We start from the raw sequence: 25,520 nt of genomic DNA, 5'->3' as shown, positions 1-25,520 counted from the left end.
TTCAAATCCTTCAAAACATGCTTGCTGCTGCAAAGCTTTTCATTCTACCAACTTTCTTAATATGTATGGGACACATTTAAAATTTGATCCTGATTTTGGGGTCTTTGTCTCTGATTTGAGCTAAGAATTTGAGAGGGCACAGCATTGTGACAATATGTTCCACTGTTGACAGCAGTGAGCTGAAATACATTTCTGGCCATTATTTATGAATAAAGTCATTCATTTGTTCTCAAACAGATATCTGAGGTGTACAGTTATGCAAGTAGCTGTAATTGATGGTTGTGTGTGTATAAATAATGATTCCTGCAACCCACAGTAGTTATGGTGTAAAGGAAAGAAATGATTGTAGTAAACAGGAACATCATCATATGAGCCATGCTTTGTGGGTATGATCCTTGGTTTCCTTGTTGTTTTTTGACTGTTGACTTTGCGTTTATTATTTGGCTGTCAATAAACTGGACAGCATGAAGTCTACAAGTTTAATGTCAATATTTTAACTCTGAATACATTTTTAATTTACCTTGATTTTTTCAGGGACATAGGTGTAAAATGCGCTTTCTTAGGCTGCAACACTTTGTCTGGAACTTAGTGCAGATGATTAAGACTATAAGCTGCTTCTGTATTGCTGAGATGTTCATCGTGCATACAGCTGCAGTCATTACAGATGGGTTATCCTGCGTCAGGCGGGTCCTCGGTCGGCCGAATTCCAAAGTCTAGGTCCGGCGTCGGTTGTCGTCGCTTCTTCCCTGACGTCAGTGCGGCAGTGGTATAAAAGAGGCAGCCGACGCCATCTTCTCCAGTCTTTCTTGCCACGCGGTGCCCGAAGCAGAAGCAGTTCGCAAGTGCTGGTCAGCCAGCTCCTGAGATTTATGAAAATATTTCAGCCGAAGTCTTCTTGAAAGCTAATTACCCTGTTGGGGAAACTTTTCTTGCCTCAGACCGATGTCAGACAAAGTTAATAATTGCATTTCATGTGGGAAACAAATACCGCATAAGGATTTCCACTCTTTATGTATACCTTGCTTAGGCCCAGACCACGACGTCTCGGCCTGCCGTTTTTATGCTAGATTCAACAAACGCACTATTAAGCATCGGGCAGAGTTCGCCCTTCACTATTTTGGTAAAAAATTTAATTATATTATGTCGGATACTCCGACTCCAGTTTTGAGTAAAAGACGCAAAGATAAGGACTGACATACGAGGTCCGCGACTTCTACTTACACCACGCTAAGGCCGACTACCGGTTCTCAGCGAGGCGCCTACGCAGCCCCTGAGTACCGATGACACTACATTACCGGTGTCCTCAGTACCCGAGGTCGCAGGCTCCTCGGTCCCCATTCCTACTACAGATACTGACGCCACTCTTGGCGGGGAAACTCAGAGTTTAGACAGGCCTGTCATTTCTCAAGGGGTCTTCAGGCCTTCCTCCTTCTCTATTAAAGCTTTCACAAAATCTAAAGCAGCCATGAAAACCAAAAAACAGGGTCCTCAGACCCCCTCTCAAGGCCCCATGCCTAAAAAACAGATGCTCAAAATGGCTGAGGATTTGATTACTCTTATCAAGGGTTCTCAACTCCCTTCAGACAAAAGGCCCAGATTAGAGGAAGACTACCCTTCCTCAGATCAAGCCTCTATTACCTCTGAACATTCTGAGGACCAGCACTATACCTATTCTCCTTTTGAAGACTCTGATGCAGAGGAGTCTATTCCCTCGGTCTCCCCCCCTGAGGACTACTCTTTTGGGGAAACCCTACATACATTGAGGGAACACTTTCACTGGGAAGGCCAAGATTACTCAGATTCCAAGAAAAGGCTCAGGGATTTTCTCTTGCTCCCCCAGCATAGGCCCCTGGCTATCCCTCCTGTTTTAGATATATTAGATGATGTGTACACAGAAGCCAGCCTCAACCCAGATTATTTACCTCCAGCTCCTGTTAAACCAGACAGGTATTTCCAGGTTCCTGATTCACACCAGTTCCTATACAAAAGCCATACTGCTGACCCAGAAACTATTTCACAGGGTCCCAAGGGAATTAAGGCCTCTACTGCTAAAAAAACATTACCTTCAGAGAGAGATTCCAGAGCTTTAGAAAGGTGGGGGAAAAAGGTGTATACCTCGGCCACTTTAACCATGAGGGCATTAAACTGTCAGTTCCATATGTTAAAGTATCAACAGTTTTTGTTATCACAGTTGAAAAGCAAAATGACACAACCAGAACAACCAGATTTAAAAGAGTTGCAGGATTTGTTGCATGGTGCAGAGCAAGTGGGTAAACATACCTTGCAGTGTGGTTTTGATGCTTTAGAGGCCTCATGTAGAGCTGCTGTTACGGGGTCTGTTATACGTAGACATGCTTGGCTCAAAGAGCAAGCCTTACCAGATCATGTCAAAGCTAAATTACTAGATGCACCTCTTCAAAAAGTTGTATTGTTTGGTGTTAAAGCTGAGGAGGTACTAAAGAAAATGGAGGAAAAAGTGAAATCAATGCAAACAGTGAAAGATTTCCTGCAGGTACAACCTCCATGTTTCAGCAGAAACTGGCCTTCAAAAAATTGGTCCTTTCCAGCCACGGACAGACCTCAAAGAGGCAGATACAGACGCCCTAGGGGTAGAGGGCAACCTCAAGGATCTTTCAGAGCCAGACAGTGGCAAGCACCAACCCCAAGAGGTGGAGAAGATAGATCACAGTCATTCAGAAAGCAGACACAATGACTTCCCCCTTTACCTGCCAAGCAAAGCTTTAATGGCAGCACCTTTGGGCGGAAAACTGGCATTATTCTCAAAAAATTGGCATATTGTCACAAAAGACAAATGGATTCTGGACATTATAGACAGAGGCTACAGGTTCCACTTCCACACCCTTCCAAAAATGAGAGGCATGCCAAACCTGCCACAAAATCAAAGGGCAAAGGCACAAAAACAAATTTCAGCTCTCATGGACATGAAAGCCATTCAAGAGGTACCTGCAAAAGAATAAGGTCAAGGGTTTTATTCCAGACTATTCCTGGTACCAAGGAAAGACAAAGATTGGAGACCTAATTTAGACCTATCCATCCTAAACACATATTTACAGGTACCAAAATTCAAGATGCTCACATTACAGCAGCTTCTTCCCATGTTGGGCAAGGAGTCTTGGCTGGTAACATTGGACCTCAAGGAGGCATACCTGCATGTCCCTATCAGACAAGATTGCAGAAGATACCTCAGATTTCTTGCAGGTTCAACCCATTATCAATTCTCTGCATTGCCTTTTGGCTTATCTACTGCACCCAGAGTGTTTACGTAATGCCTGGCATCAGTAATTGCCTTCTGCAGACTTCAAGAAATACAAATATACCCATATCTGGACGACTGCCTGATCCAAGCGGACAGCAAGGACATACTTCTGAAACACCTGGCGTTTGTAATAAAACTGTTGAACTTTCTGGGATACACAGTCAACAAAAAGAAATCAAAACTAACACCCTCTCAACAAATAATTTTCCTGGGTGCCAGCTTGAATACAACCACCCAGATGGCCTACCTCACGCCAGTCAAACAAGGGCAACTGTCTCAATACTTCTGCAAAATGGCAAACTTCACCAGGCTGACTGCAAGGAAAGTCCTGCAGGCTCTGGGATTCATGGCATCTTGCATCCTTCTGATCCCATGTGCAAAGCTGCATATGAGGAAACTTCAATGGTACCTAAAAAACTTATGGTCTCAACACAGCCACAGCGTGGAAACAATTATACCACTCATTCCATGTCTTCAAAAGGAATTTTTGTGGTGGGCTCAAGCATGCCAAAGAAACATAGGTCTCCCTTTCTGCATACCTCAAGCAACTCAAATCATCACAACAGATGCCTCGGACTACGCGTGGGGTCACACATGACAGATCAGTGCATTCAGGGAAAATGGTCCCAAAAAGAGAAGCACCTACACATCAATCAAAAGGAAATGCTAGCAGTACAAAATGCTATTATGGCCTTCAAAGACCTACTGCATCCAGGCCAGCTATTGATAAGGACAGACAACACCACAGTGATGTGGTACATAAACAAACAGGGGGGAACTCATTCATACCCCCTGTGCAGACTAGCCATGACCCTATGGAACACAGCACTGGAATTGCACATTCAACTTCAGGCACAATTCCTGCCAGGGAAGGAAAACACACTGGCAGACAGCCTAAGCAGAAATATGACAGATCCACACGAATGGAAGTTACATCCTCAAGTTTTCACAAAGATAATTCAGGCATGGGGACAGCCAGACATAGATCTCTTTGCTACCCACAGAAATTACCAATTGGAAAAATCTTATTCAAGGACCTATCATGCACAGGCCTGGAAAGTGGACGCACTTTCTTTCAATTGGACAAAGTTGACAGTCTATGCCTTTCCGCATCTTCCTCTGCTGCCCAAAGTTCTATTAAAAGCCAGAGCAGAGAGGCCGAAAATGATTCTCATTGCGCCAGATTGGCCAAGACAACACTGGTATCTGCTCCTGAAGAGCCTGACACATTCCCCACCATGGATCCTACCTCTAGTGCCTCTTCTGTTGTCCCAGCACAACTTCAAGACTCTTCACAGCCAGCTCAAAACCCTAAATCTAGCTGCATGGAGAATCCCTTGATTTCCCAACAGACCCTCCTCTCCAAGGAGGTGCAGGATGTCATCTTGGAGGCCAGAAGACCTTCTACTAGAAAAGCCTACTCCGCCAAATGGAAACGATTTTGTGCCTGGAATCAGGAAAAGGGCCAGAATCCTTGGGTAATAAATTTACCTCAAATTTTACAGTACCTAGCTGAGATGTTAAACAGTGGACTTTCCTTCTCCTCCATCAAAATCCACGCTTCAGCCATTTCTGCACAATACAACACAGATCCTCCTTTATTCTCACATCCACTCTTAAGACAGTTCCTCAGAGGGGCAAAGAATATAAAACCCCCAAGGAAACCACCAGTCCCTGCTTGGGACCTCAACTTCATATTGGAAAAGCTGACCCTTCCTCCCTTCGAGCCAGCAGCTTCTACAGAACTACAATACTTATCATGGAAAACAGCCTTCCTTCTGGCTATCACCTCAGCATGCAGGGTTTCGGAACTACAGGCCCTCATGGCTGTGCAACCTTTCATCATTTTCCATCAGGACAGAGTTTCATTATGAACCAACCCTACCTTTATGCCAAAGGTAGTATCCAGTGTAGCCTTGAATCAGACTATCCACTTACCTACCTTTTACCCTAACCCACAAAACAAAGGGGAAAGACTATTGCATTCCTTGGACATTCACAGACAACTTCGTTATTACTTGGACAGGACAAAGCCATTCAGACAATCCGAGCAACTCTTTGTGTCCTATGCTACAGGTGCTAAAGGAAAGGCTATCTCCAAACAGACAATCTCAAAATGGATAGCCCACTGCATACGCTTTTGTTACTCATTTCATGGTAAAGCTGTGCCTTCAAGCATCAGATCCCACTCCACAAGGGCCACAGCTACCTCTGCAGCTTTCTTCAGGGGGGTTCCTACCAAGGAAATTTTGGAAGCAGCCACTTGGAGCTCAGTGCACACTTTCTCCAAACACTATCACCTTCCACTTTACTCTAAATCTAGAGCGGGATTTGCCGCAGCTGTCTTGCAGGGCATCCTTGCTCCTCCTAGTTCCACTTAGTGCCTGCCACCCCTACTTAGCTTTGGGATTCTTCCCATCTGCAATGACTGCAGCTGTATGCATGATGAACATAGTACAGTTTTGTACCTACCATAAATGTAGATGTTTGAGTGCTCATACAGCTGCAGTCCAGGTTACCCACCTCCATCCCCTCTTAGGACAGGCCTTATGACAAACACCTTCTCATACAACCTAATTGGGGTCTTCTTTTATGGAGTATTTGCTTGCAACTACTGTTTTTTGATTATTCTATATTGCATGATTACATAAGTTTATGTTTTGCCTTCCTACTGGGGGCACCTGACATCTGGGGCAAGAAAAACTGAAGAAGATGGCGTCGGCTGCCTCTTTCATACCCCTGCCGCACTGACGTCAGGGAAGAAGCGACGACAACTGATGCTGGACCTAGACTTTGGAATTCGGCCTACCGAGGACCCGCCTGACAGCAGGATAACCCATCTGCAATGACTGCAGCTGTATGAGCACTCGAACATCTACATTTATGGTAGGTACAAAACTGTACTTTTCATTCCTTACATTTGTCTGCTGTGTGACAGTAACCAAGTTACTTCACCAGTGGGCTGTCCCAAGCTGTTGTCTTTTGAATTCTTGCACACTTTACACAGATACTAATTAGTGCTTCCCTATATACTGCTTGACAAAGAGTTCCAGCATAATTTATAGTTTCACAGATTGCTATATTTTCAGTAAATGTGAGCTTCAAGGGAAAAGTTGTTTACTGTTGCTCATGCTATTTCTTGTTTCAGAGTGCGACTGTTTTTGTTTTATGTAGCAAATGGCTGTCAGTGTTTTTGCTGTGAAATTTGAAATAATACTTTTAAATTAAATCCAAATCTCAGTGGTTATTGTAGAAGTATAAAGGGAATGTTATGCACGCTCACAAGTCTGAACATTGTTTTATAGTAATTCAGGAGAGATTAGTAATGGGATATTGGTTTGGCTGCAGGAGAGGAGGTCAATCCATTACTCTACCTAGGGCTCCATTAGACAATGATCCGGCTCTGAAATCACCTTATTTATAACACAGAAAATAAGCAAAAAAAAAAAAGTTACAGACTGGGTCATAGATGAATATTAAACACCAAGGCCAACTGAAGGTGCTTCTGGTCTATGGGAAACTGAAGTATGCTGCCCCCCTCTTACCTCCTTATGCAGCCGAGTAAGCCAAACAGAAATTCAGCTACTGGTACAAATATCCCTGGGAAAGTTGACTAAATCATTGGCAGATACACTGTGTAGACAGTCAAGTCTAGCAGTCATACTGGATATTTCTTCAGTGTATCACCTGTACTGTACAGTCCTTTCTGATGGAAAGTTATAGGCTTCATAGGATAAGGAATTTCCATCCAGGATTGTTGTCTGCCCTTCTGTGCTGAGTGACAAAATATTCATTTCAGATTTTAACATCACATCAACTTCTTCCTGATTCTTGCGTAGACTGCAAGAATTTCAGAAGGGTAGAGCAAGACAGCAGGCTTGTGAAGCAGGGATGTTTGTGTTGTTGGTGCTTTGATGTCCACTACTGGGGCTGTTGTCTATTTTAGGCTTTAACATGCCGTGTGACTTTGAAATGGTTACAATTTTTCAAGGCTCAGCTGAAAATGTAAAAACACCATGTCATCCACATATAGCAGAGTTGGATTGTCATGGGATTGGGCAAATTATCAGTGCTTTCAATCAATTATTCTATTCAAATAATAAGGCAGAGACCGAAATGTCAGACCATTTATAATACTTCTTCCAAATAATCATCAAAGTGGAATGAAACTTGAAAAATTAAGAATGTTGTTATATTAGCAAGGCTAATCACTGTAGTGAAAGCTATCATTTTGCATGTAATTTATGCCAAAATGTCCTAGTAAACTCTAACTTAACATCATCCATTCTGAAAAAAATGTTTCTTTAAATGCATGACAGATCCTTATTTTGTCAGTAATGTTCAGAAGTTTGAAGATTACTAGTCATGGCCTCTTGTCATTACTGCTGAGTAGAGTGAGAGCACAGTTTGTACATTTATTAATAATAACAAGAGCTGGCAAATTGAGGGCAGCTGGAAGATTATTTTGCAATTAAATCATTACATTGCTACCTTCTTTTCCTCCTTTAAATCCAGTAGATTCTGAGTATTAACTGTTTGGCCTTTCTCCATATATTAATTTCTGAGATGCCAAGTTCAAATTATGTCCTTGTGGTCCAAAATGAAAACTTGAATGGTCTCTGGGTGTGTATTGCTTGAAAATAAACTGTACATTTACTAAAGATAGATTTAGTAGCCAAAAGCTCAATCTCCTGCTGACTAGTAACAGTGTGAGTCTTCATTTTTGTATTGCTATAAAATAGCTGAATGATTCAGATTATTGTTTGCACAGTAACATGAAATCAGATGTTTATGATCTCAGGGTGGAATAATATGAATACATACAGGTACAATATAACAAAATATAAGAAGAAAATTGGAATGTTACCTGACATATTATTCTTCTACTGAATCTAAATGACTTTTCTTATTGAAATACAGAAGCAGTGTTTGTACAGTATACTCATGATTCTGTGTTATCATCTTCCCATTTTTTTATAGATTAATCAGGTGATTCATCAGACAAAATCAGAAAATGGAACAGTCACAAAACTCGATGAAGGGCTTGATGATTTCTTCTACAAGAGGGTGATACCAGACAACATCAGGTGAGCACACAAACCCATAAGTATAGATCCTAGCAAGCCTTTTAATCTAACCCTGTGGAGAGGCTTAGGTTGAAAGTTTAGAGGACTTGGTAGTGCGTACTTGGCACTGATGAGTATGCAGCCTCATATGCTATCTGTCTGGTCCAGTAGAAACATTATTTTTATCCTTTGGTAGGAATTCTAAGAATTGTTCTTACATGGCTGCAGGGGAAACAAAACTTTCAGAAATAGTGTGCACAACAGTCTGGGTAGGTTGGTTAAACTCAGCACTAAATTTATCTAATAATTCATTGGTCATATCCTTGGGATTGGTATGTATATATATATATATATATATATATATATATATATATATATATATATATATATATATATATTATTTAGGAAATCCTGGTGCACTGTTGAACGTTCTTCAGTTATGTCAGGAAATTAAGAAATAAAGACATGTAATTACCTTTGGTATCTGTAGAGACCTTAAGTTCATAGCCTGTTTAAATTTTCTAATATTGCTTTTAAATTCCTTGCTGGCATGTTTCTGTGTGGCCTTGATGCTTGCAAAAATTGGGATGTCAATGTAGCAATTCACTCAGTTGGGTTCATTTGTGGAGATTGCCATAAATTTTGCATAGGTCTTCAAGTTGAAGTAGGTTTGCCCTGGAGAAGTCCATGAAGATGATTTCATTTGGTGGTAGGGTGATGCTATTAAGCTTGAAAGGCAAGGTAACTAATTTGTAACAAGTGGTACAGACAGGACTAGACTAGTAAGAAAAGGGTCATGGATATTAGAGTCTCTAGTTTGTAGCTTTACAATTTGTTCCAATGCACTGGTATTAAGGAAGTCTAGGAAATGCTGAGAACATCCATTTTTAGAGGTTTAAGTGTGCCAGTCAATTTTTGGCTAATTGATGTCCCCTTGTAAGAAGTATTTGGTTTGACATCTAACCCCTCAATGATATTAAAGAGCATTTAATGGCCTTTGGGGAAGCATTGATGGGGATCTGTAGCTAGTAGTGATGTAGTAGCTGGATTTGCTAGTGGTGATTTTGACCTCCAGGATCTCCAAGAGTTAGGAAGGTTGGTAATCTAACATAGCTAGGGCTATACGTTCACTATAGTCACCATTTAGTTGACATTGGCTGATTCTTATGATATAACTCAAATTGTTTTAAATAACTGTAAAATTATTTAAGCCTATACTAATATTTTCAAGATTTTAGGTAAGAAACCAGAATTTGTAAATAAAAGAAGCTGTTACCTAAATTTTTACTAAGAAATGGATGTCAAAGTTTGGACATGAAAAGATGCTTATTGATATTGTTGTTTATGCAGGTACACTATAGATGGTTAATTTTTTTGTTAAGCATTCCAGTTGTAATGCAGCTTTATTGAGGAAGAAATACTAGGCTATAAAAGTTTAGTGCTCATGAACAGCTTTATACAAGAAAAAACAGCAAATTTAAGCAATGCATTAGATGCTAAATGGTTTATTATCAATGTAATATTTTATGTATTGTTATCATTACAGTATATTTGGCAGTAAGTGGAGATGATGCAGAATCATGCATAGATATTACAGAATTTAAATAGAAAGTTTTGTTGAATGCATACAATAGGACATGTACTGTACAAAGCACCTGCAGCAACTAGAGAGACCTCAAAGATTTCTAACATGGGGCTCCAGCATGTGTCTTACACAGACCAACTAAAGTCCCTGTCACTATACTCCGTGTCGTATATATACTTATTAGGGGAGACTTATACCTGGCCTACAGAGCAGTCCAAGATCATAACCTAAAGAATTTGCTGCATACCAATAAATCAAACTGGACTAGGCCTACCCATTCCAGGGACATAAATATGGCCTGCGACTTACATAGGAAAAGCTGGAGGGACATATTTATGTCCCAGTGACTGCTACAACTTTGGAACAGGCTACCAATTCATGTGAAACAGAGCACCTCTATGACACTGTTCAAGAGGAACCTGGATGAGTGGATGGGGCACCATAAATTCTTACTGGGAATAGTGCCAACAACCCTCCTGGACATGGGCAGTCATCACTAAATACAATCTTGGGTACTGACTAGCATTTTCATGGTATCTGGAGCATTTCTCCCCGGGCCTCCGCTGAAAACAGGCTTTGTGGAACCTAGTCGGACATTCCCGGTCAACAAATGTTAAATAAATAAATAAATAAATAAATAAATAAATAAATAAATTTACAGTGGGATGAAACGGTTAGGCTTAAAATGACCTCCAGGTTGATAGCCTAGTAATCACCTATGATCCTATAATGATTCTGTGTGTATCGTATATATGTATGCTGAAATCAAAGTCATTAAAGCATTAAGCCCATTGGTTGTCTTAGTCATGTCAATTACTAGTTTATTTATTTTAATATGTCTTACATCTGTTAAAATTTAGAAAATAACAGCACTCACTCATTGTAAATACACTTTTCCAGGTTTCAGAAAGGGCCTTGGCCAGTGCTGAGCCATAACTTGGTTTGCTGCCAATGGCCATGGCACTTTCCGATTCAGAGACAGGCCTGCTGCAGACATTCTACATCATCTGTAGGATCACTGTATATGCCCCACAGCAGGGATGTGAGAGTGAGGAATGAGACTATTCAGAATGCAGTTGCAGGACCTATTAGGTACAGCAGGGCAATAGGAAGTAGTGTTGATAATGGGAGACCTGGTAGCACGCACTGGCTCAGACATTACAGGATATGAGGACTGCCTGGGTCCACATGAGTGTAGCAACAGGAATAATGTAGTTGCTAGGCCATTCTAGACTTCTCTCTGGAAAATAGCTTGATGGAGGCCATCACATGGTTTGGCAAGACAAACAGTTACAAGATCACATAGAAGAGTGGCCAACATGCAACTCAGGTAGACTTCACCTTAGTGAGGAAAGGGCACTGGGGTAGAATCAGAGATTGCAAAGTTATCCCCAGAGAAACAGTCACCCACAATGTAAACCACTGGTTTCCACAATCAGCTGCAAGCAGTAGTCAGAGAAGGCTCTAAGGTCAACAGAGACTAGACTGAAGACCATGAATTTGATTGGAAAGAAAGCACAGGAATTAGCTCAGAGCTCTAGAGCCTCAGGAAGACGAAATAAGTGGAGCTGAAGAAGAATGTCAGATCCTCAAAACAGCATGTGTGAGGACTATTGAACAGATATGCCGCTGAGACAGGTATGGAAATAAGGTAACTAAGGAAAACTGGTGGTAGAATGCAGAAGTGCAGGAAGTTATCAAAAGAAAGAAGGAGTGCACTAAAAAGTGTGAGGTAGAAAATATGGACCACACTAAGAAGGAGTACTGGTTGGCTAACAAAGAAGTGATCAGAGGAGTTGTTAGGGCATCAGAGGCACTCCACCAGCTTCTGTAAAGTGACTCAGTAGATGGCACAAATAAACTCTATTAGGTTGCAAAGCAAAGACAGAAAGATACCTTTCATGAAGGATGACAGCAACAACCTGCTCACCAGTCCACAGGACATCAATGGCTAATGGAAGGAGCACTTCAAGCAGCTTCTGAATGAAGAAAACTTCAATGAAGTTGTACTGCCCCAGACACAGCCTACAATGTAAGAAGAGAAAAAACCACCAATGAAGAAGTAAGACTAACACTAAGGAAAATGAAGCCAGGGAAAGCAGCAGAATCAGATGAGGTTACAGCAGATATGATTAAGATGTTGGATGAGATAGAGGAGAAATGGCTCCTAAGGGTACTCATAGCAGTATAGAGAAAAAGGCGTATCCCAGATGACTGGAGAATAAGCATACTAGTGCCGGTGTTCCAAAACAAAGGGGGCATCCACAAGTGTGGGAAGTAGGAGCTATCAAACTCCTGTCATACTGCAAGAAAGTCCTGAAGAGGGTGAGTGATAAACAAATACTCATAGTAGTAGAATGTAAGATGGGAGTTGAGCTGTTCTGATTCAGGATGCAGCACAGCCAACTTGATGATTGCAGTGAGACAGACAGTTGAAAAGACGATGGAAGTGAGAAAAGAGTCCAACTGGGCATTTTAAACTTGGAGAAAACATATGACAAGGTCCCAGGACAACTGATCTGGGCAGTCCTGAGGTGGTTCAAAGTCCCAGAAACATTGGTAGAATTAGTGCAGATTATTTGCAAGGACCCAATGATTCAAGTACTAACAAACAGTGTCTGGTCTCATATTGAGGTTCCCATTAGGATTTAGTGTGCATGAGGGTTCATCTCTGAGCTTACTGCTGTTCATATGAGTGATGGACTACATTAGCAAACAGGCAGGACAGAAAAAATCAACAAAGTATTCAAGGCCATCTTGGATTGAAAGGGGCCTATCTGCACTTTTGTTAGAAAACTGTGTTTGATTGGTACCTGACTGGTAAAGGGAGGCCAGTCTAAGGCTTGGAATAAGCATCCTCATTGGTCCTTTTGAATTTTGTTAGTTTTTTTTTTCAAATTTTAGCTTCTGGTATTTAGGCCTTGCATCTAAGCAGGTTTATGCTTTGTACCAGGCTGAACTGAGGTGGGCTACCAGCCACAACTCTGAGCTGAGTTACCAGATGACTAGAGGCTTCTGAGCTTCCAAAAAAAATATATATATATAAGTTGCCTGCTTTTTTAATTATACCATTTACTGTACTTTTTTATTGCTAGACACCTACTTTTATACTGTATCCATTTACTGTGTATTAAACTACACTGTTATACTGCAATTGCCTGCTACACTGTGCCTGTAAAATCAAATTTTATTGCTGTTTTCACTATTTAGCAAACCTTTTTGTTGTTTCCACTGCTTAAGTATTTACTGGTATTTTTCACTGTTTTAAAGCTATCTGTTCTGCCTTCTCTGGTTTTCACACCAAGCAGTACTTAATGAACTGATCTGTTAACTGTTTAAATCATTCTTTAGAGCCTCCTGGCTGATTTTCTGCTGTTTTAATATTTTTTTTAGTGTGTCACTGCTATTTTTCTGCCTTGTTAAATATTCTGCAGTGTTTCCTACTGAAACTAGGGTAGCTAGTAGCTGTAGCATAGTTCAGATTCAGGCCTGCTGCTTCAGGAACTGTTTATAGTGGTTTGTTTGTTCTGAGCATGTTTTCCAGGCCATCTTGGATTGGAAAAGGCCTAGCTGCAATTTTATGAGAGAACTGTTTGATTGGCACCTGACTAGTAAAGGGAGGTCAGTCTAGGGCTTGGAATAAGCATCCTCATTGGCCCTTTTGAATTTTGTTGATTTTTTTTTTTTTTTTTTTTAAGTTTTAGCTTCTGGTATTTAGGTCCTACATCTGAGCAGGTTTCTGCTTGTTTGCACATTGCACAGCACCGCACACTACTGCACAATTGTGCGCCAAAGCCTGACAGTTAAATTCAACAAATTTTCCATTAAAATCCAGGCAGAAATATCCATTTGCCGAGCTCCAATGTGACCATTTCTGAAAAGCCAGCCCTTGTGACAACAGCCTTCAACCTAGCATTATGAAAAGTTGGACTACCCTTGTTTCTCCTGCCAACCTTGTTGACTTGGGTCTCTTGAGGGAGTGTAACAATTGCCTCATGTACACAGACAACCATCTACTAATAACACAGTCTAGTACAAAGTGTGAGAGATATATTTACACTAAGAATCTAGAATCCATGCTCTGTGTCACTCAAAACAGTAACACAGAGAAGGTTGACAACTCACACACCACTACATATTTACATAGTACCACTACTCATACACATAGTACTCATTAAACATGTTAATCCACATATGAGGAGGTTCTCTTGAAAAACTTAGCGAAACACCAGAGACCTCCAAAACACAAGTCTGCTGCAGCTAACACAGTCTCCACAGCACCCATGACACATAGCAAAAGCAGTGTCTCACCCACCAAGCCTGTAAGGCATAACACTCAAAAACCAAGTTTTCTTGTCATTGGAGACTCAATAGTGACTCGCACGGATGTCCCACTCACCAGGTTGGACAAGGAGAAAGTCATGGTCAGCTGCTTGTCTGGTGCCAGGATTTGCCAAATCACGCATGCACTCAGGTCTCTCAACAACAAGAACCATTATAACTTTGTCATAGTTCATGTTGGTGTGAATGATCTGACAAGTACTTCACTGAACTATATGAAGAAAGCCACGGTCGAGCTCTCTGAGTATGTGTCCCAGGCAGGTATGTCCCGAGCCTTGAGCAGCATACTGCCCTCACCTAGAATGATGCCTCAGTGTAAAAAAAAATGTTTGATTTCAATAATTGGCTTAGTTTTTGGTGTCATTCCAAAGGGATCCTGTTCCTGTCTGCCTGGGAAGCCATGGTCAACAAACCTCACTCTTTTGCCACAGACTGTTTTCAACTGGCACCCCTAGGCTTTCTGCTGCTGTCAAAGGCCCTTGCCTCCCTCATAGTGCCTTTTTTAGGCAAGGTCTCAAAAACAACATTACTTAAGTGAAATTAACCAATCAGAAGAAAATAAGGGTCATGCTGCTAAATGCTAGGAGCTTAAACCAAAAACTGCAATCACTGGAAGCACTTCCAATACTAGAATATGTAGATGTCTGTGCAGTCAGAGAAACCTGGTTTAAGGCCTCAGAGAGTACCCTAGCCCTGCAAGGCTACAATGCCTTCCACACCTTTAGACCACAAAATAAATGTGTGAAAACCAAAACAGGAGGTGTTTCAATCTGTATTAGAGATAAATTCACCTCACATCTAGTTAGACTGGAGAGCTCCATGGAGTTGCTTCACGTCAGGTTATGGAGGGTAAGACCGCCATTCAAGAACTAGCCAGATGATCTTCCCTGGGTCAAGACACACACAAAGCCTACTTAACCAAACTGAAGACAATCCAAATTTTACTGAACACACTAGTTATGGGGGATTTCAATTATCCCACCATCAACTGGGAAACCTACTCTAGCCAAACTCACTAGCACAAAAGTTCCTTGACTTTTGTGAATTCAAATGCCTTGGAGCAAACTGTTCATACCCTGACAAGAGAAATAAACGTTCCAGATCTGGTCCTCACCAACATGTCATCAGGTACACTGCTGCAACTGTTGGACCCTCATTAGTTTAAACTGACCACCAATCAGTCACCTTCGAACTGACACTAACACTAGAACTCACAAAGGATGAAATCTTGAGCAAGACAAACTATACCCTCCTAGGTGAAGGTATAAATGCATTCCAAGCCCCACCTCAAGCTGAAAGTGGCAACTACACTGAAGCTTACACTAAATTCATGTACAATCACTTGCCAGAGCCCCAAGCAAAATCAAGCTGCCATGGTAGACTTCCAGCCTCAACAAACTCTACAATAAATGCAAAACGTTGCTGTCCAAGGAAACAAAGACAATGACCCAACAATGGAAAAGCACCCTCCTCAGCTTTAACAGGCAAATAATGCAACTTGTCGAATCCTTCAAGAACTCCTTTGAGAAAAAGCTAGCAAGTACTGCCAAGGATAATCATAAGACCTTTTACAGCTATGTATGCAACCTAAAGGGTAGGACCCAAGCATGTGCAGAACTGGTGGCCAACGGTATCACACACACACTGACCTCACAGAGATAGCAAACCTGCTAGCAGACAGGTATGGTGAAAATTTCACTCCCTTATCCCCTCCTAGCTTACAACAAACCCTCTCCCAACCCCCTTACCTTACACATCTGAAGGGCAGGTCGTCAAATCCCTGTCCAAGGCAAAGAGCACGGCCTCTATGGGACCAGATGACATCCCAGCCTGTATTTTAAGCAGGCTAAAACATGAACTAGCATCACCACTAAGTACAATTTTCAATCATAGCCTAACCACTGGCTTTGTTCTTGCCAAATGGAGAACAGCTACAGTTATTCCCCTCCACAAAGGTGGCCTAGCAATAGACCAAGGGAATTACAGACCTATAAGACTGTCCAACTTCATCTGCAAGGCCACAGAATGTATCATTATGGACCTCATAAATAAAGACATATGTGACCTCTAAACCCTGGATCCTACCCAATTCAGCTTCATGAAGGGCAGCTCCTGCCTGTTAAACCTGGTGTATTTCTTTGAAAGTGTGACCAAGGCCAATGATGAGAGAAAATCTATGCACACAGCATACCTCAAATTTTCAAAGGCTTTTGACAGAGTCCCACATTCAGGCATTACTGAAAACTTAGAAAACTGAATGTAAACCCCTTTTTTTAAGATGGGTGCCACAAGGGTCCTACTGTTTGTTATATCCTTCTCAGAAGTTCAGGTCAAAACTAAAGGGTTGCGGCTGACCAGGTTTGCAAACAACTGCAAACTAGGTGCAATTATTGAACCCCCAAATTATGTCAGTATTCTCCAGGATGGTCTCACACAGACCAATGACTGGTGTTTTAGTCACAGTCTCAAACTAAATTCAAAGAAATGCATCATCACTCCTTTCGGCACAAACAATGGGCCGGATTCACGATGGCTTGCACTGAGTCTACGAGTAGAGTAAGACTCCATGCAGCCATCATGTCCGATGAGCGATCCACGAACAGCCTGTAGGGGCACATAAGAGAGCTCCGAACACGTCTCTTACATGGAGAGGGCTGTGATATGCAAATTACCTCACTTGCAGCCGAAAGGCATGCAAATGAGGTAAATTTGTTATCCAGGAAGCAGAAACCTGTCCGAGTAGGAAACGTGTTACCTGCAGAAATGTACTCAGTTGACAACTGAGTACCATTCTGCAAATAGCACAATGGAGCCTTGTCAGCTCCAAATAAAGGTTGCATATGGTTGAGGAAGCATGCCAATGGCCAAATATACGGCCATTGGAAAGTTTCCCTTATGCAAAATTAAAATAAAAATAATAATTTTTTTTCGCCGATTTCCGATGTTTAAGCGTAGCGCAGCGCAAACGGGGTGCGCTATAAAAATCATAAAATAAGGCAATAAAAGCCACAAACATGGAATTTATGAAAATTGTCAAATTTCAATGTAATGGAATAGCAGGCTGAAGACAACATGGCCACCGAGTAGGGGTTGCTAAGGGGAGAAGCCCAGTCTAAGACATGTAACCAAGCATTAGTAGGCAATCCTATGTAAATAAGTGTTAGGATAGTGAATCACACTTTTACATAGCAAATGAGCACAGTCAGTGGAGTGTAGGAGTAGGATATGGGGAGGAACAGAGTAGGAGATAGGTGACATCACAAGGGGGTATGTATGAAAGTAGTGCAGCTCATTGGAGGACAGTGGCATCTGTTAGGTGTCAGTTAGACATCATGGAAAGAGGTGTGTCAGCAGGTAGGCCAGGGAAAGCCAAGAAATGGAAGGTGTATACTGTGGATAACACCAAAGTTTCTTGCTGAGCAGGTATGCGCGCATGTGCGTGCCTGTAAACTGGAGTAAGACAGAGTGCGCGCGTGGAAGCGTGAGTGCGCGCATTTAAGCCGGAGTAAGCATGTATAAGGCTGTTGGAAGACCTGTAAACTTGTTTGTGCTGGTGTGCACGCATTTTAGCCCAAATAAGCAAGTTTTAGTTTGTCTAAGCATGTATGCATGTGTGTGAGCTGCTGTGAGCATGTTTGCGCTTGTATGTGCGTCGCTCCCCCTGAGGAAACAGAAAGGAAAAAGGAAGCACAACAAATAGCAGGAAGCTACCAGGTGATACTAGTAGAGCTAGCAGGTGAAAACAATCCAAATCAGGCAATAACACAGGCAGACCACTAGCCTAGCCCAGCCCAGCACTTAAAACTCTGCAAACAACAGTGCAGTTTGTTTCTCACAAGAGACACTGAAACATTGGAGTATGCTACTAGAAGTGAAAACTGAAAAAGCTTCACTCAGACAAAAAATGCTAGGGGCTGCCATTGCTGTTATAGGACGACATATGCAACATGCTGAGGGTGGTAACAATGCAAATGCTGCCGGGCAACCCACAGTGAGGAGACGGAGAAGAGTGTACAGGCCCAGGGTCACCTACCAGGGGTTACATGAGCTGGAGATAGTGGAGCACTATAGAGTGGACAGAGACCTCCTGCAGCAAATTGTGGAGCTGTGCAGGCCACACCTCACACACAGAACCAACAGAGGGGAACCCATCCCAGTGGAAACCAAGGTGTGTGTTGGCCTAAGAATACTAGCAACAGTTACCTTTCAGAGACCAACTGGTGATATGATGGGGATATCACAGGCATCAGCATCCAGGGTACTGCACCAGTTCCTGGATGCCATGTCAGCACATGTCGGTGATCATGTATATTTCCCCAATTCCTGTGAGGTATTGGCCAGCAATATGAGTCTCTTCCAGCAAACAGCAGAATACCCTGAGGTAGTGGGGGTGCAATAGACTACACACATATATGCATTAAAGCACCAGCCGGTGAGCGGGGTAGCGCCTACATTAACCACAAGGGCTTCCCCTCCATCAACTGCCAGGTCGTGTGTGATGCCCAGGGCATAATAATGAATGTGTGTGCTGGCTGCCCTGGAAGCTACCATGATTCCCATATCTGGCATCTGACGCAGCTGTACCAGACATTTGCCAATGGGGACATCCCACATGGTCACTTAGTGGGGGATGCTGGCTATGCACTGGAGCCGTGGCTGATGACACCCATCAGAAATGCACACACACCTGAACAAGAACGCCATAATGAGGCACACGCACAAACATGAAATGTAATCGAGCATGTGTTTGGGTTGCTCAAGTCACGGTTCCGGTGCCTGGACACATCTGGTGGAGCCTTGCAATACTCACCAACTACATGTACCCAAATTGTCATGGTATGTGCTATGCTACATAATATGATCTTGCGAAAACAGCTGCAACAGGACCAGCATAGGCCTGGGCCAAACAGCCCCCCACCAGTGCCAAGGCCATCACAGGCAGAGCGTGACTCGGAGGAGGAACAACCTGAGCATGCCCCAGTAGGCAGACGGAGGCGTGCCCAGTATGCCTTGGCAAAGAGGCAACACATAGCACATACACTGGCTCAGTAGGCACCCTGGAAATGATACCTCTCTCTGACTCGCACATATAGTAAAAGGGATGCCTAACTTGACACTACCTGTTGCCAAAAATGTATAGGGAGTGCAGTATGCACATCCGACATAGGCAGCCTGCAGCAGCACCTGAGGCATGATTGCCATGTGTTAAGCAATGTAAGGTAGTGCTAAACAGCATTTACCACCATGTTGTATATGCAAACTTGATGACCTTCAGTAGCATCCTACCCTCACCAAACATGAGGCCACAATATGAAGACAAGATGATCAATTACAACAATTGGCTTAAGTATTGGTGTCAGTGAAAGGGGATTCAATGCCTGTCAGCCTGGGATAAGATGCTCGACAAGACATGATGCTTTGCTAGGGATGGATTTCACCTATCACCTGTGGCCTATTGGATATTGCCAAAGGTTCTTGTCACCCCCATAGTGCCTTTTCTAGGTAAGGCTCAAAACACAAACCCACCTCCATAGGTATCACAAGGGACAAGAAAGTATAAGTAATGCTACTCAATGCCAGAAGTCTAAACTGCAAGATACACGCACTCCAAACACTCCTCAGCATGGAGAATGTTTATCTGTGCAGTAACAGAAACCTGGTTCAAGGCTCCCAAGAGCACCCTAGCATTCACAGGTACACCTCATACCATGCTTTACAGCTGCAAATCATTGAACAAACTACAAAAGGAGGGTGAGTATCGACATTTGTCAAAGATACCCACACCCCCAGGTTGGTGGCACAGCATGAAGCATCAGAGACTACCCATGTGTAACCAACAGTGGGTAAAACCGCCTTCCAGTTCATAGCCTGCTACAGACCACCCTCCTAAACCCAGGAACCACACTTGGCCGACTGGAGAACACATGAAAATATGAAGATCTCCCCAAACACCATTGTATTGGGCGGCTTCAACTACCCAAACATACACTGTGAGCATTACCCTAGCTCCAACACCCTAGGCCAAAGGTTCCCAAAATTTATAAACCAAAATGCTATGGAACAACTTGCTACCACTCCCACAAGAGGGGAAAACATTCTGGACCTGATCATCACCAACATGGGGACTCTATGCCCAAGACCAGAAGTGTATCCCTCACTGGTACGATCACACCAGATAGTAATCTCACTGGATATTCACATCCCCACCCCAGCCCATGGCCAGAAAACCACAGTGAAAAATGTTCACTAAAGCATATGTCACACACCTCAAAACTGAGGTGGAATCCTTCACAGCCCCTGTGTCTGTGGAAAATACGGCTCAGACCTCATAACCCTTTATAAATGCATTCTATGAACACTGTGAGGAATGCATGGATCATGCAATCCCAAATAAAACCAAGACCCAATCCTCCAAAGGCAGGCATCCTGTTTGGTGGACCCCAGCCATAAACAAACCATACAATACAAGGAGGAAGCTACTATATGATAGATCCAAATCACAAAAAGGGAAGCCATCTCTGACCAGTATTATTGAAAAACAATGCCCACACATAAAATTGTCTCTGGCCATCTGTGAGATAAAAATCGTACAGGACACCAAGGATAATCGCAAGGCATTCTTTACTTATTGTAGGAACCTGTGTGGGAATCCCCAGGTATGTTCAGAATTAGTCCAAAATGACAAACAATACAACAAACCCACAGACATTGCCAGCATCCAAGCTGACAGGTTCAGTGCAACCCCCCCCCCCCCACCAAAAGGGCAAATATCTATCCCGGCAGAGTGCTGGCCCCCTGACATCGCAGATGCTCAGGTAACAGCCAGCCTCTCCAAAGCAAAACAAACAGCATCAATGGGACCAGATAGTGTCCTGGGCTGTGTTCAACATGATCCCCAAGAAGAATTGAACACACACATAAAACCACTGTTCAGTGTCTGCCTTAACACACGATATGTACCCAAAGAGCAGTGTACAGCAACAGTGGACCCTCTCCACAAAGGTGGTGCCTCAACGGATACTGCAAACATCGCCCCAGAAGCCTGACTAGGTTGGTCTGCAAAGCTATTGAAAGGATCATCATGGTCCTCAGAAATAAACATATTGGGGACACACAGACACTGGATCCTACCCATTTTGGCTTTAAGGGCAGATCCTGCCTCTTAAACCTGGTTGAGTCATTTGAAACAGTCACCAAGGCCATTGATGAGGGGATGGTGGTCCACACAGCCTACCTGGACCTTGCAAAAGCCTTCCATACAGTACCCCACTTGGTCATCATAGATAAGATCACCAGCTTCAATAGAAACCCCTATGTCACTAGATGGGTTGCAAACTGGCTCAAGGACAGAACCCACATGGTCTGAAATGCTGGAGCCATGTCAGACCACAAATCAGCTACAAGTGGCATCCCACAAGGCTCAGTCCTAGGACCTCCCTTGTTTGGTATAGGCCAACACAGAAGGACTGTTGGTGAACAAGTTTGTGGATGACTGCAAACTGGGCGCCATAATCGACCCTCCAGCTAACACAAGCATCCTAAAAAAGGGCCTCATAGAAACAGACAACTGGTGCCAGAGCCATGTCCTCAAGCTAAACACAAAACAGTGTATAGTCCTCCCCTTTGTCAGAGTGCCCACAAATTACTACATATGTGGTAACCCAGTAAGTATGGAAAAAGTGATAAGGGACCTGGGGACCCAAGTCGATAGCAATCTCACATTCGACAACCATGTGACCAAAGTGTTCAGAGAAACATTTCATATAGCCCACCTAATCATGAAGGTGATCACATCTACATCAGTGGCGGTCATTGTGCCTCAACTCATTCCTCATCAGGCCCATAATTGAGTACAATGCCCCTTGTGGGATGTACCTTTTCAGACATCTGCAACAGCTGGAAAGACCACAAAAGTATCTCAACAGGAGGATCAAAGGGCTCAAACACATGCCAGTCACTGCCCGGTTAAAAAAAACTGCAGCTCCACTCAGAGGGATACTGCCTGCCCAGATGCGATCTGTGCAAGATGTATAAAGCCATGTCCAACCTGGAATCAATGGACATGCTGTACCTTGAAAAATCAGAATCCCATCAAGCTATGCGTTCAAGAGACCTGAACCTCAGGAATGAAATAAATAGGACATGCTGGAGTGACAGATCCATAACCCAGAGGCTCCCCCCACTCTTGAGTAAACTCCCACTCCAGGTTAGCCAGAGTCCCTCATTGACTCTCTTCAAGAGGAATCCTGATGAGTGGATGGGAGAGTGTAGGTTTACCCTGGATATCACTTCTATGTCACTGTTAGACAGAGGCACTGTATACTAACCATGAAAAATGTAATGGCAAACTCCACTTACAATGTGTGTTGAAAGCCAAACACATTCTGGCTAGGATTATAAATGCCCTAGGGCAGATAACCTAGTATGAACCTATGAACAGAATCACACACACCAAGTAGTACAACTGTGGTCACTGTGGAGTAATGTTTGCCAATGTCCACCCAAGTTGGTGAATACACAGCAATGTCGGACAAGCCTGGTTTAAGTAGGCCATAGCTGAACAAAATGCAACATGCTCATAGTTGCCCAACTGGCCCTTAACTAGTCTGGTCTGCTCAGTATGAGCATTTACAGCAGTGATGGGACTCAAACCCATGATACTGTGCACCATAGTGAAAGTACTGAACCACTACACCATGACAGTATTGCAGTGTTCAGCCCATATGAGAGAATGTTGCCAAGTCTTCCCAAACTATCCGATGGAAACCCTGCAAGCACAGCGTAATCCCTGCTGAGTTATGACACAAAGGAGTCTGGCAGTAAGAACACAACATGACTTCCAACACACACAGTATTAATGTCAATATTGGTCATGTTCACACACAACCACAAATGTAGTGGACTTCAGATCACAACATATGGAAAGGTCACACTGGGCATGCTCATACACTTGGATAAATGAGACACATGTCAAGCAACAAACCATGGAAAGCCTGAACTGGGCATGCTCACACACTTAGGCCATGTCTGAGTATAGCAGTCAGTCACACATATCTGGCAGTTGTATGTGTTAAGCCAGGAACCTCCCACGATCCAGCAATCCACCCTGTGCACACAGTTAAATGACAACAGACACATATATTAATATACCGGAACCCTGTCATGATCAAACATGTTACGCAGATACACACGTTGTTCACAGAAACTGTGAAAGCTACGGCAATAAAGACCTGCAAACAGTAGCAGCAACAAATATTGTGCATCCCAAACATAAACACAGGTGCAGAGGTGAATACTAGGCTGTCTGCCCTGGGGAATTCATAAGCCTAGGCAGAGTGTATTTGGTGTCTGCCTCCCCAGTAGAGTAGCCTACTGTGCCTCTGTAAAGTAGGTCACAGAAGGCACCCTTTAAGGCTACTTTGCTGTGCCTCTGTCAAGCAGGGACACAGTGGAGATCCCAGGGGTGAATTTGCAATTTCCCATCCGTGCGGCTGTATTTTGCTGGAAGAGGGTTGGTGAGGGGCTATGTCTAACTTTAATTGGGATTCAATTCCAGAGTGAGGGGAGCCTGTGAGTAATGAATCTGTCCCTGCAGCATGTCCTATTTATGTTTGTGCTGAGGTTTACATCCCTGGAGTGTGTAGCTGTTAGGGTCTTGGATGTTATGAGGTGGAGCATGTCCATTACTTCTGGGTTTGAAATGGCTGTGTACGTCAGGCATAGATTACCTCTGAGTAGGCGTTAAGCAACTGAGTAGAGCTGGAGATCCTTTAGCTGAGCTGCATAGGACATCTGTGTGTAGCCCATGATTCTCTTGGGGAGGTACTGTTGTGTTCACTGTAGTTGCCACATGTGTTGGGTAAGGTACACCCCAAAAGGGGCATTGTAGTCAAACATGGTCCTGATGAGTGAGTAGTAGAGGGCCACAATGACCTCACATGATCTACATGCAAACACCCATGTGAGAAGGAGGGCTATACAAAGTTCTTAGCAATGACTTACTGTCAATGTGATTAGCAAAAGAGAGGTTATGATCTATCTGGGTCTGTGGGATATTGCTCTGTTACGTAGTAGCTTCCTCCTTCTGTTGTACAGCTTATATATGGCTGGGGTCAACCAGACAGGTCTCCTGTTTTGGAGGAGTCATGGTTTTATGTGGGATAGCATGATCAATGCATACCTGCAGCTGCTCATACAATGCGTTTGTAAAGAATTCTGCAGATTGATCTATATTAACCTCCAGCACGGGGCCTCTGAAGTATTCCACCTGTCTTCACAAGTGCAAAGTCTGCTTTTGAGAAATTCTTTACAGTGATTTCCTTGGCTGGGTGTGGGGACGGGATATGGATGTCCAGGGAAAGTTGATCATGGTCTGATCTTAACAATGACAGTTCTACCTCTGGTGTGGAACATAGAGTCCCCATGTTGGTGATGATCAGGTCCAATATGTATTCCCCCTAGTGGGTGTGGTGACTGGTTGTGCCATAGCACATGGATTCACAAATTGTAGTGGCTGTATGGTGATGTTGAGGGCTTGAGTAGTATCTTCAGGTCAATATTTGTGTACCTGAAGTCAACCACTATAATGGTGTGTGTGAAGACCTTCATATCCGACACTGTTCCCAGGAAAGCCAAGTGTGGTTACTAGGTATGGGTGGGTGGTCTGAACTACACACCAAATCAAAAGACAGTTTTGCGCAATGGTAGGTGTATATGTATGGCCTGTCATGCTTAGTGTAGTGGGACCAACCCAGAGGTGTGTGTATCTGTGATGTATATGGATACACCCCCTACTTGTGTTCTGTGTCACAAGTCCTGTGATCATGAAGCATGGTATAGAACATAACCTGGCAGTACCAGTGTGCATATGTGACCCTGAACTAGGTTTGTGTGAATGCACATATATTGTTATCCTCCATACTGAGGGATAGTTACAGATGTACATTCTTCTTTGGAAAGACTGATGATGTCAGCACCCTATAAATACAGCAGGAGAAGGGAAATCACCCATTAATGTGAATAGCGCGCTGTGCTAATGCATCTGTCTCAAGTATCATAACATAGTTAGGTAGGGGTTTGAATCCTGCAAATGCTGTGTGTGTGGGGGAGGCAGGGGTGTATGTCTGCAATTCTTTGTGAAAGGAATGGCCATTTTGAAGACTGGGATAACACACTAAAAGATGTACATTCTTCTTTGGAAACACTGATGATGTCAGCACCCTATAAATACAGCAGGAGAAGGAAGATCATC

General features: G+C 43.1%; 1 protein-coding gene across 1 annotated transcript in view; it reads left to right on the top strand.

Moving 5' to 3' along the window:
- CARMIL3 (capping protein regulator and myosin 1 linker 3) overlaps nt 1-25,520 on the top strand; it is a 3,552,770-nt gene that overhangs the window by 3,328,306 nt on the left and 198,944 nt on the right. The window contains exon 32 of the mRNA XM_044058175.1: nt 8,258-8,364. Within this exon, the coding sequence (XP_043914110.1) occupies nt 8,258-8,364 (107 nt within the window). The remainder of the gene's footprint in view (nt 1-8,257; nt 8,365-25,520) is intronic.

The sequence above is a fragment of the Protopterus annectens genome, chromosome 16.part0 (assembly GCF_019279795.1).
Source record: "Protopterus annectens isolate FY-2018-M chromosome 16.part0, PAN1.0, whole genome shotgun sequence".
Lineage (NCBI taxonomy): Eukaryota > Metazoa > Chordata > Ceratodontiformes > Protopteridae > Protopterus > Protopterus annectens.
Note: the sequence above shows the minus strand (reverse complement) of the source record. Positions and strands in the feature narration are given on the sequence as shown.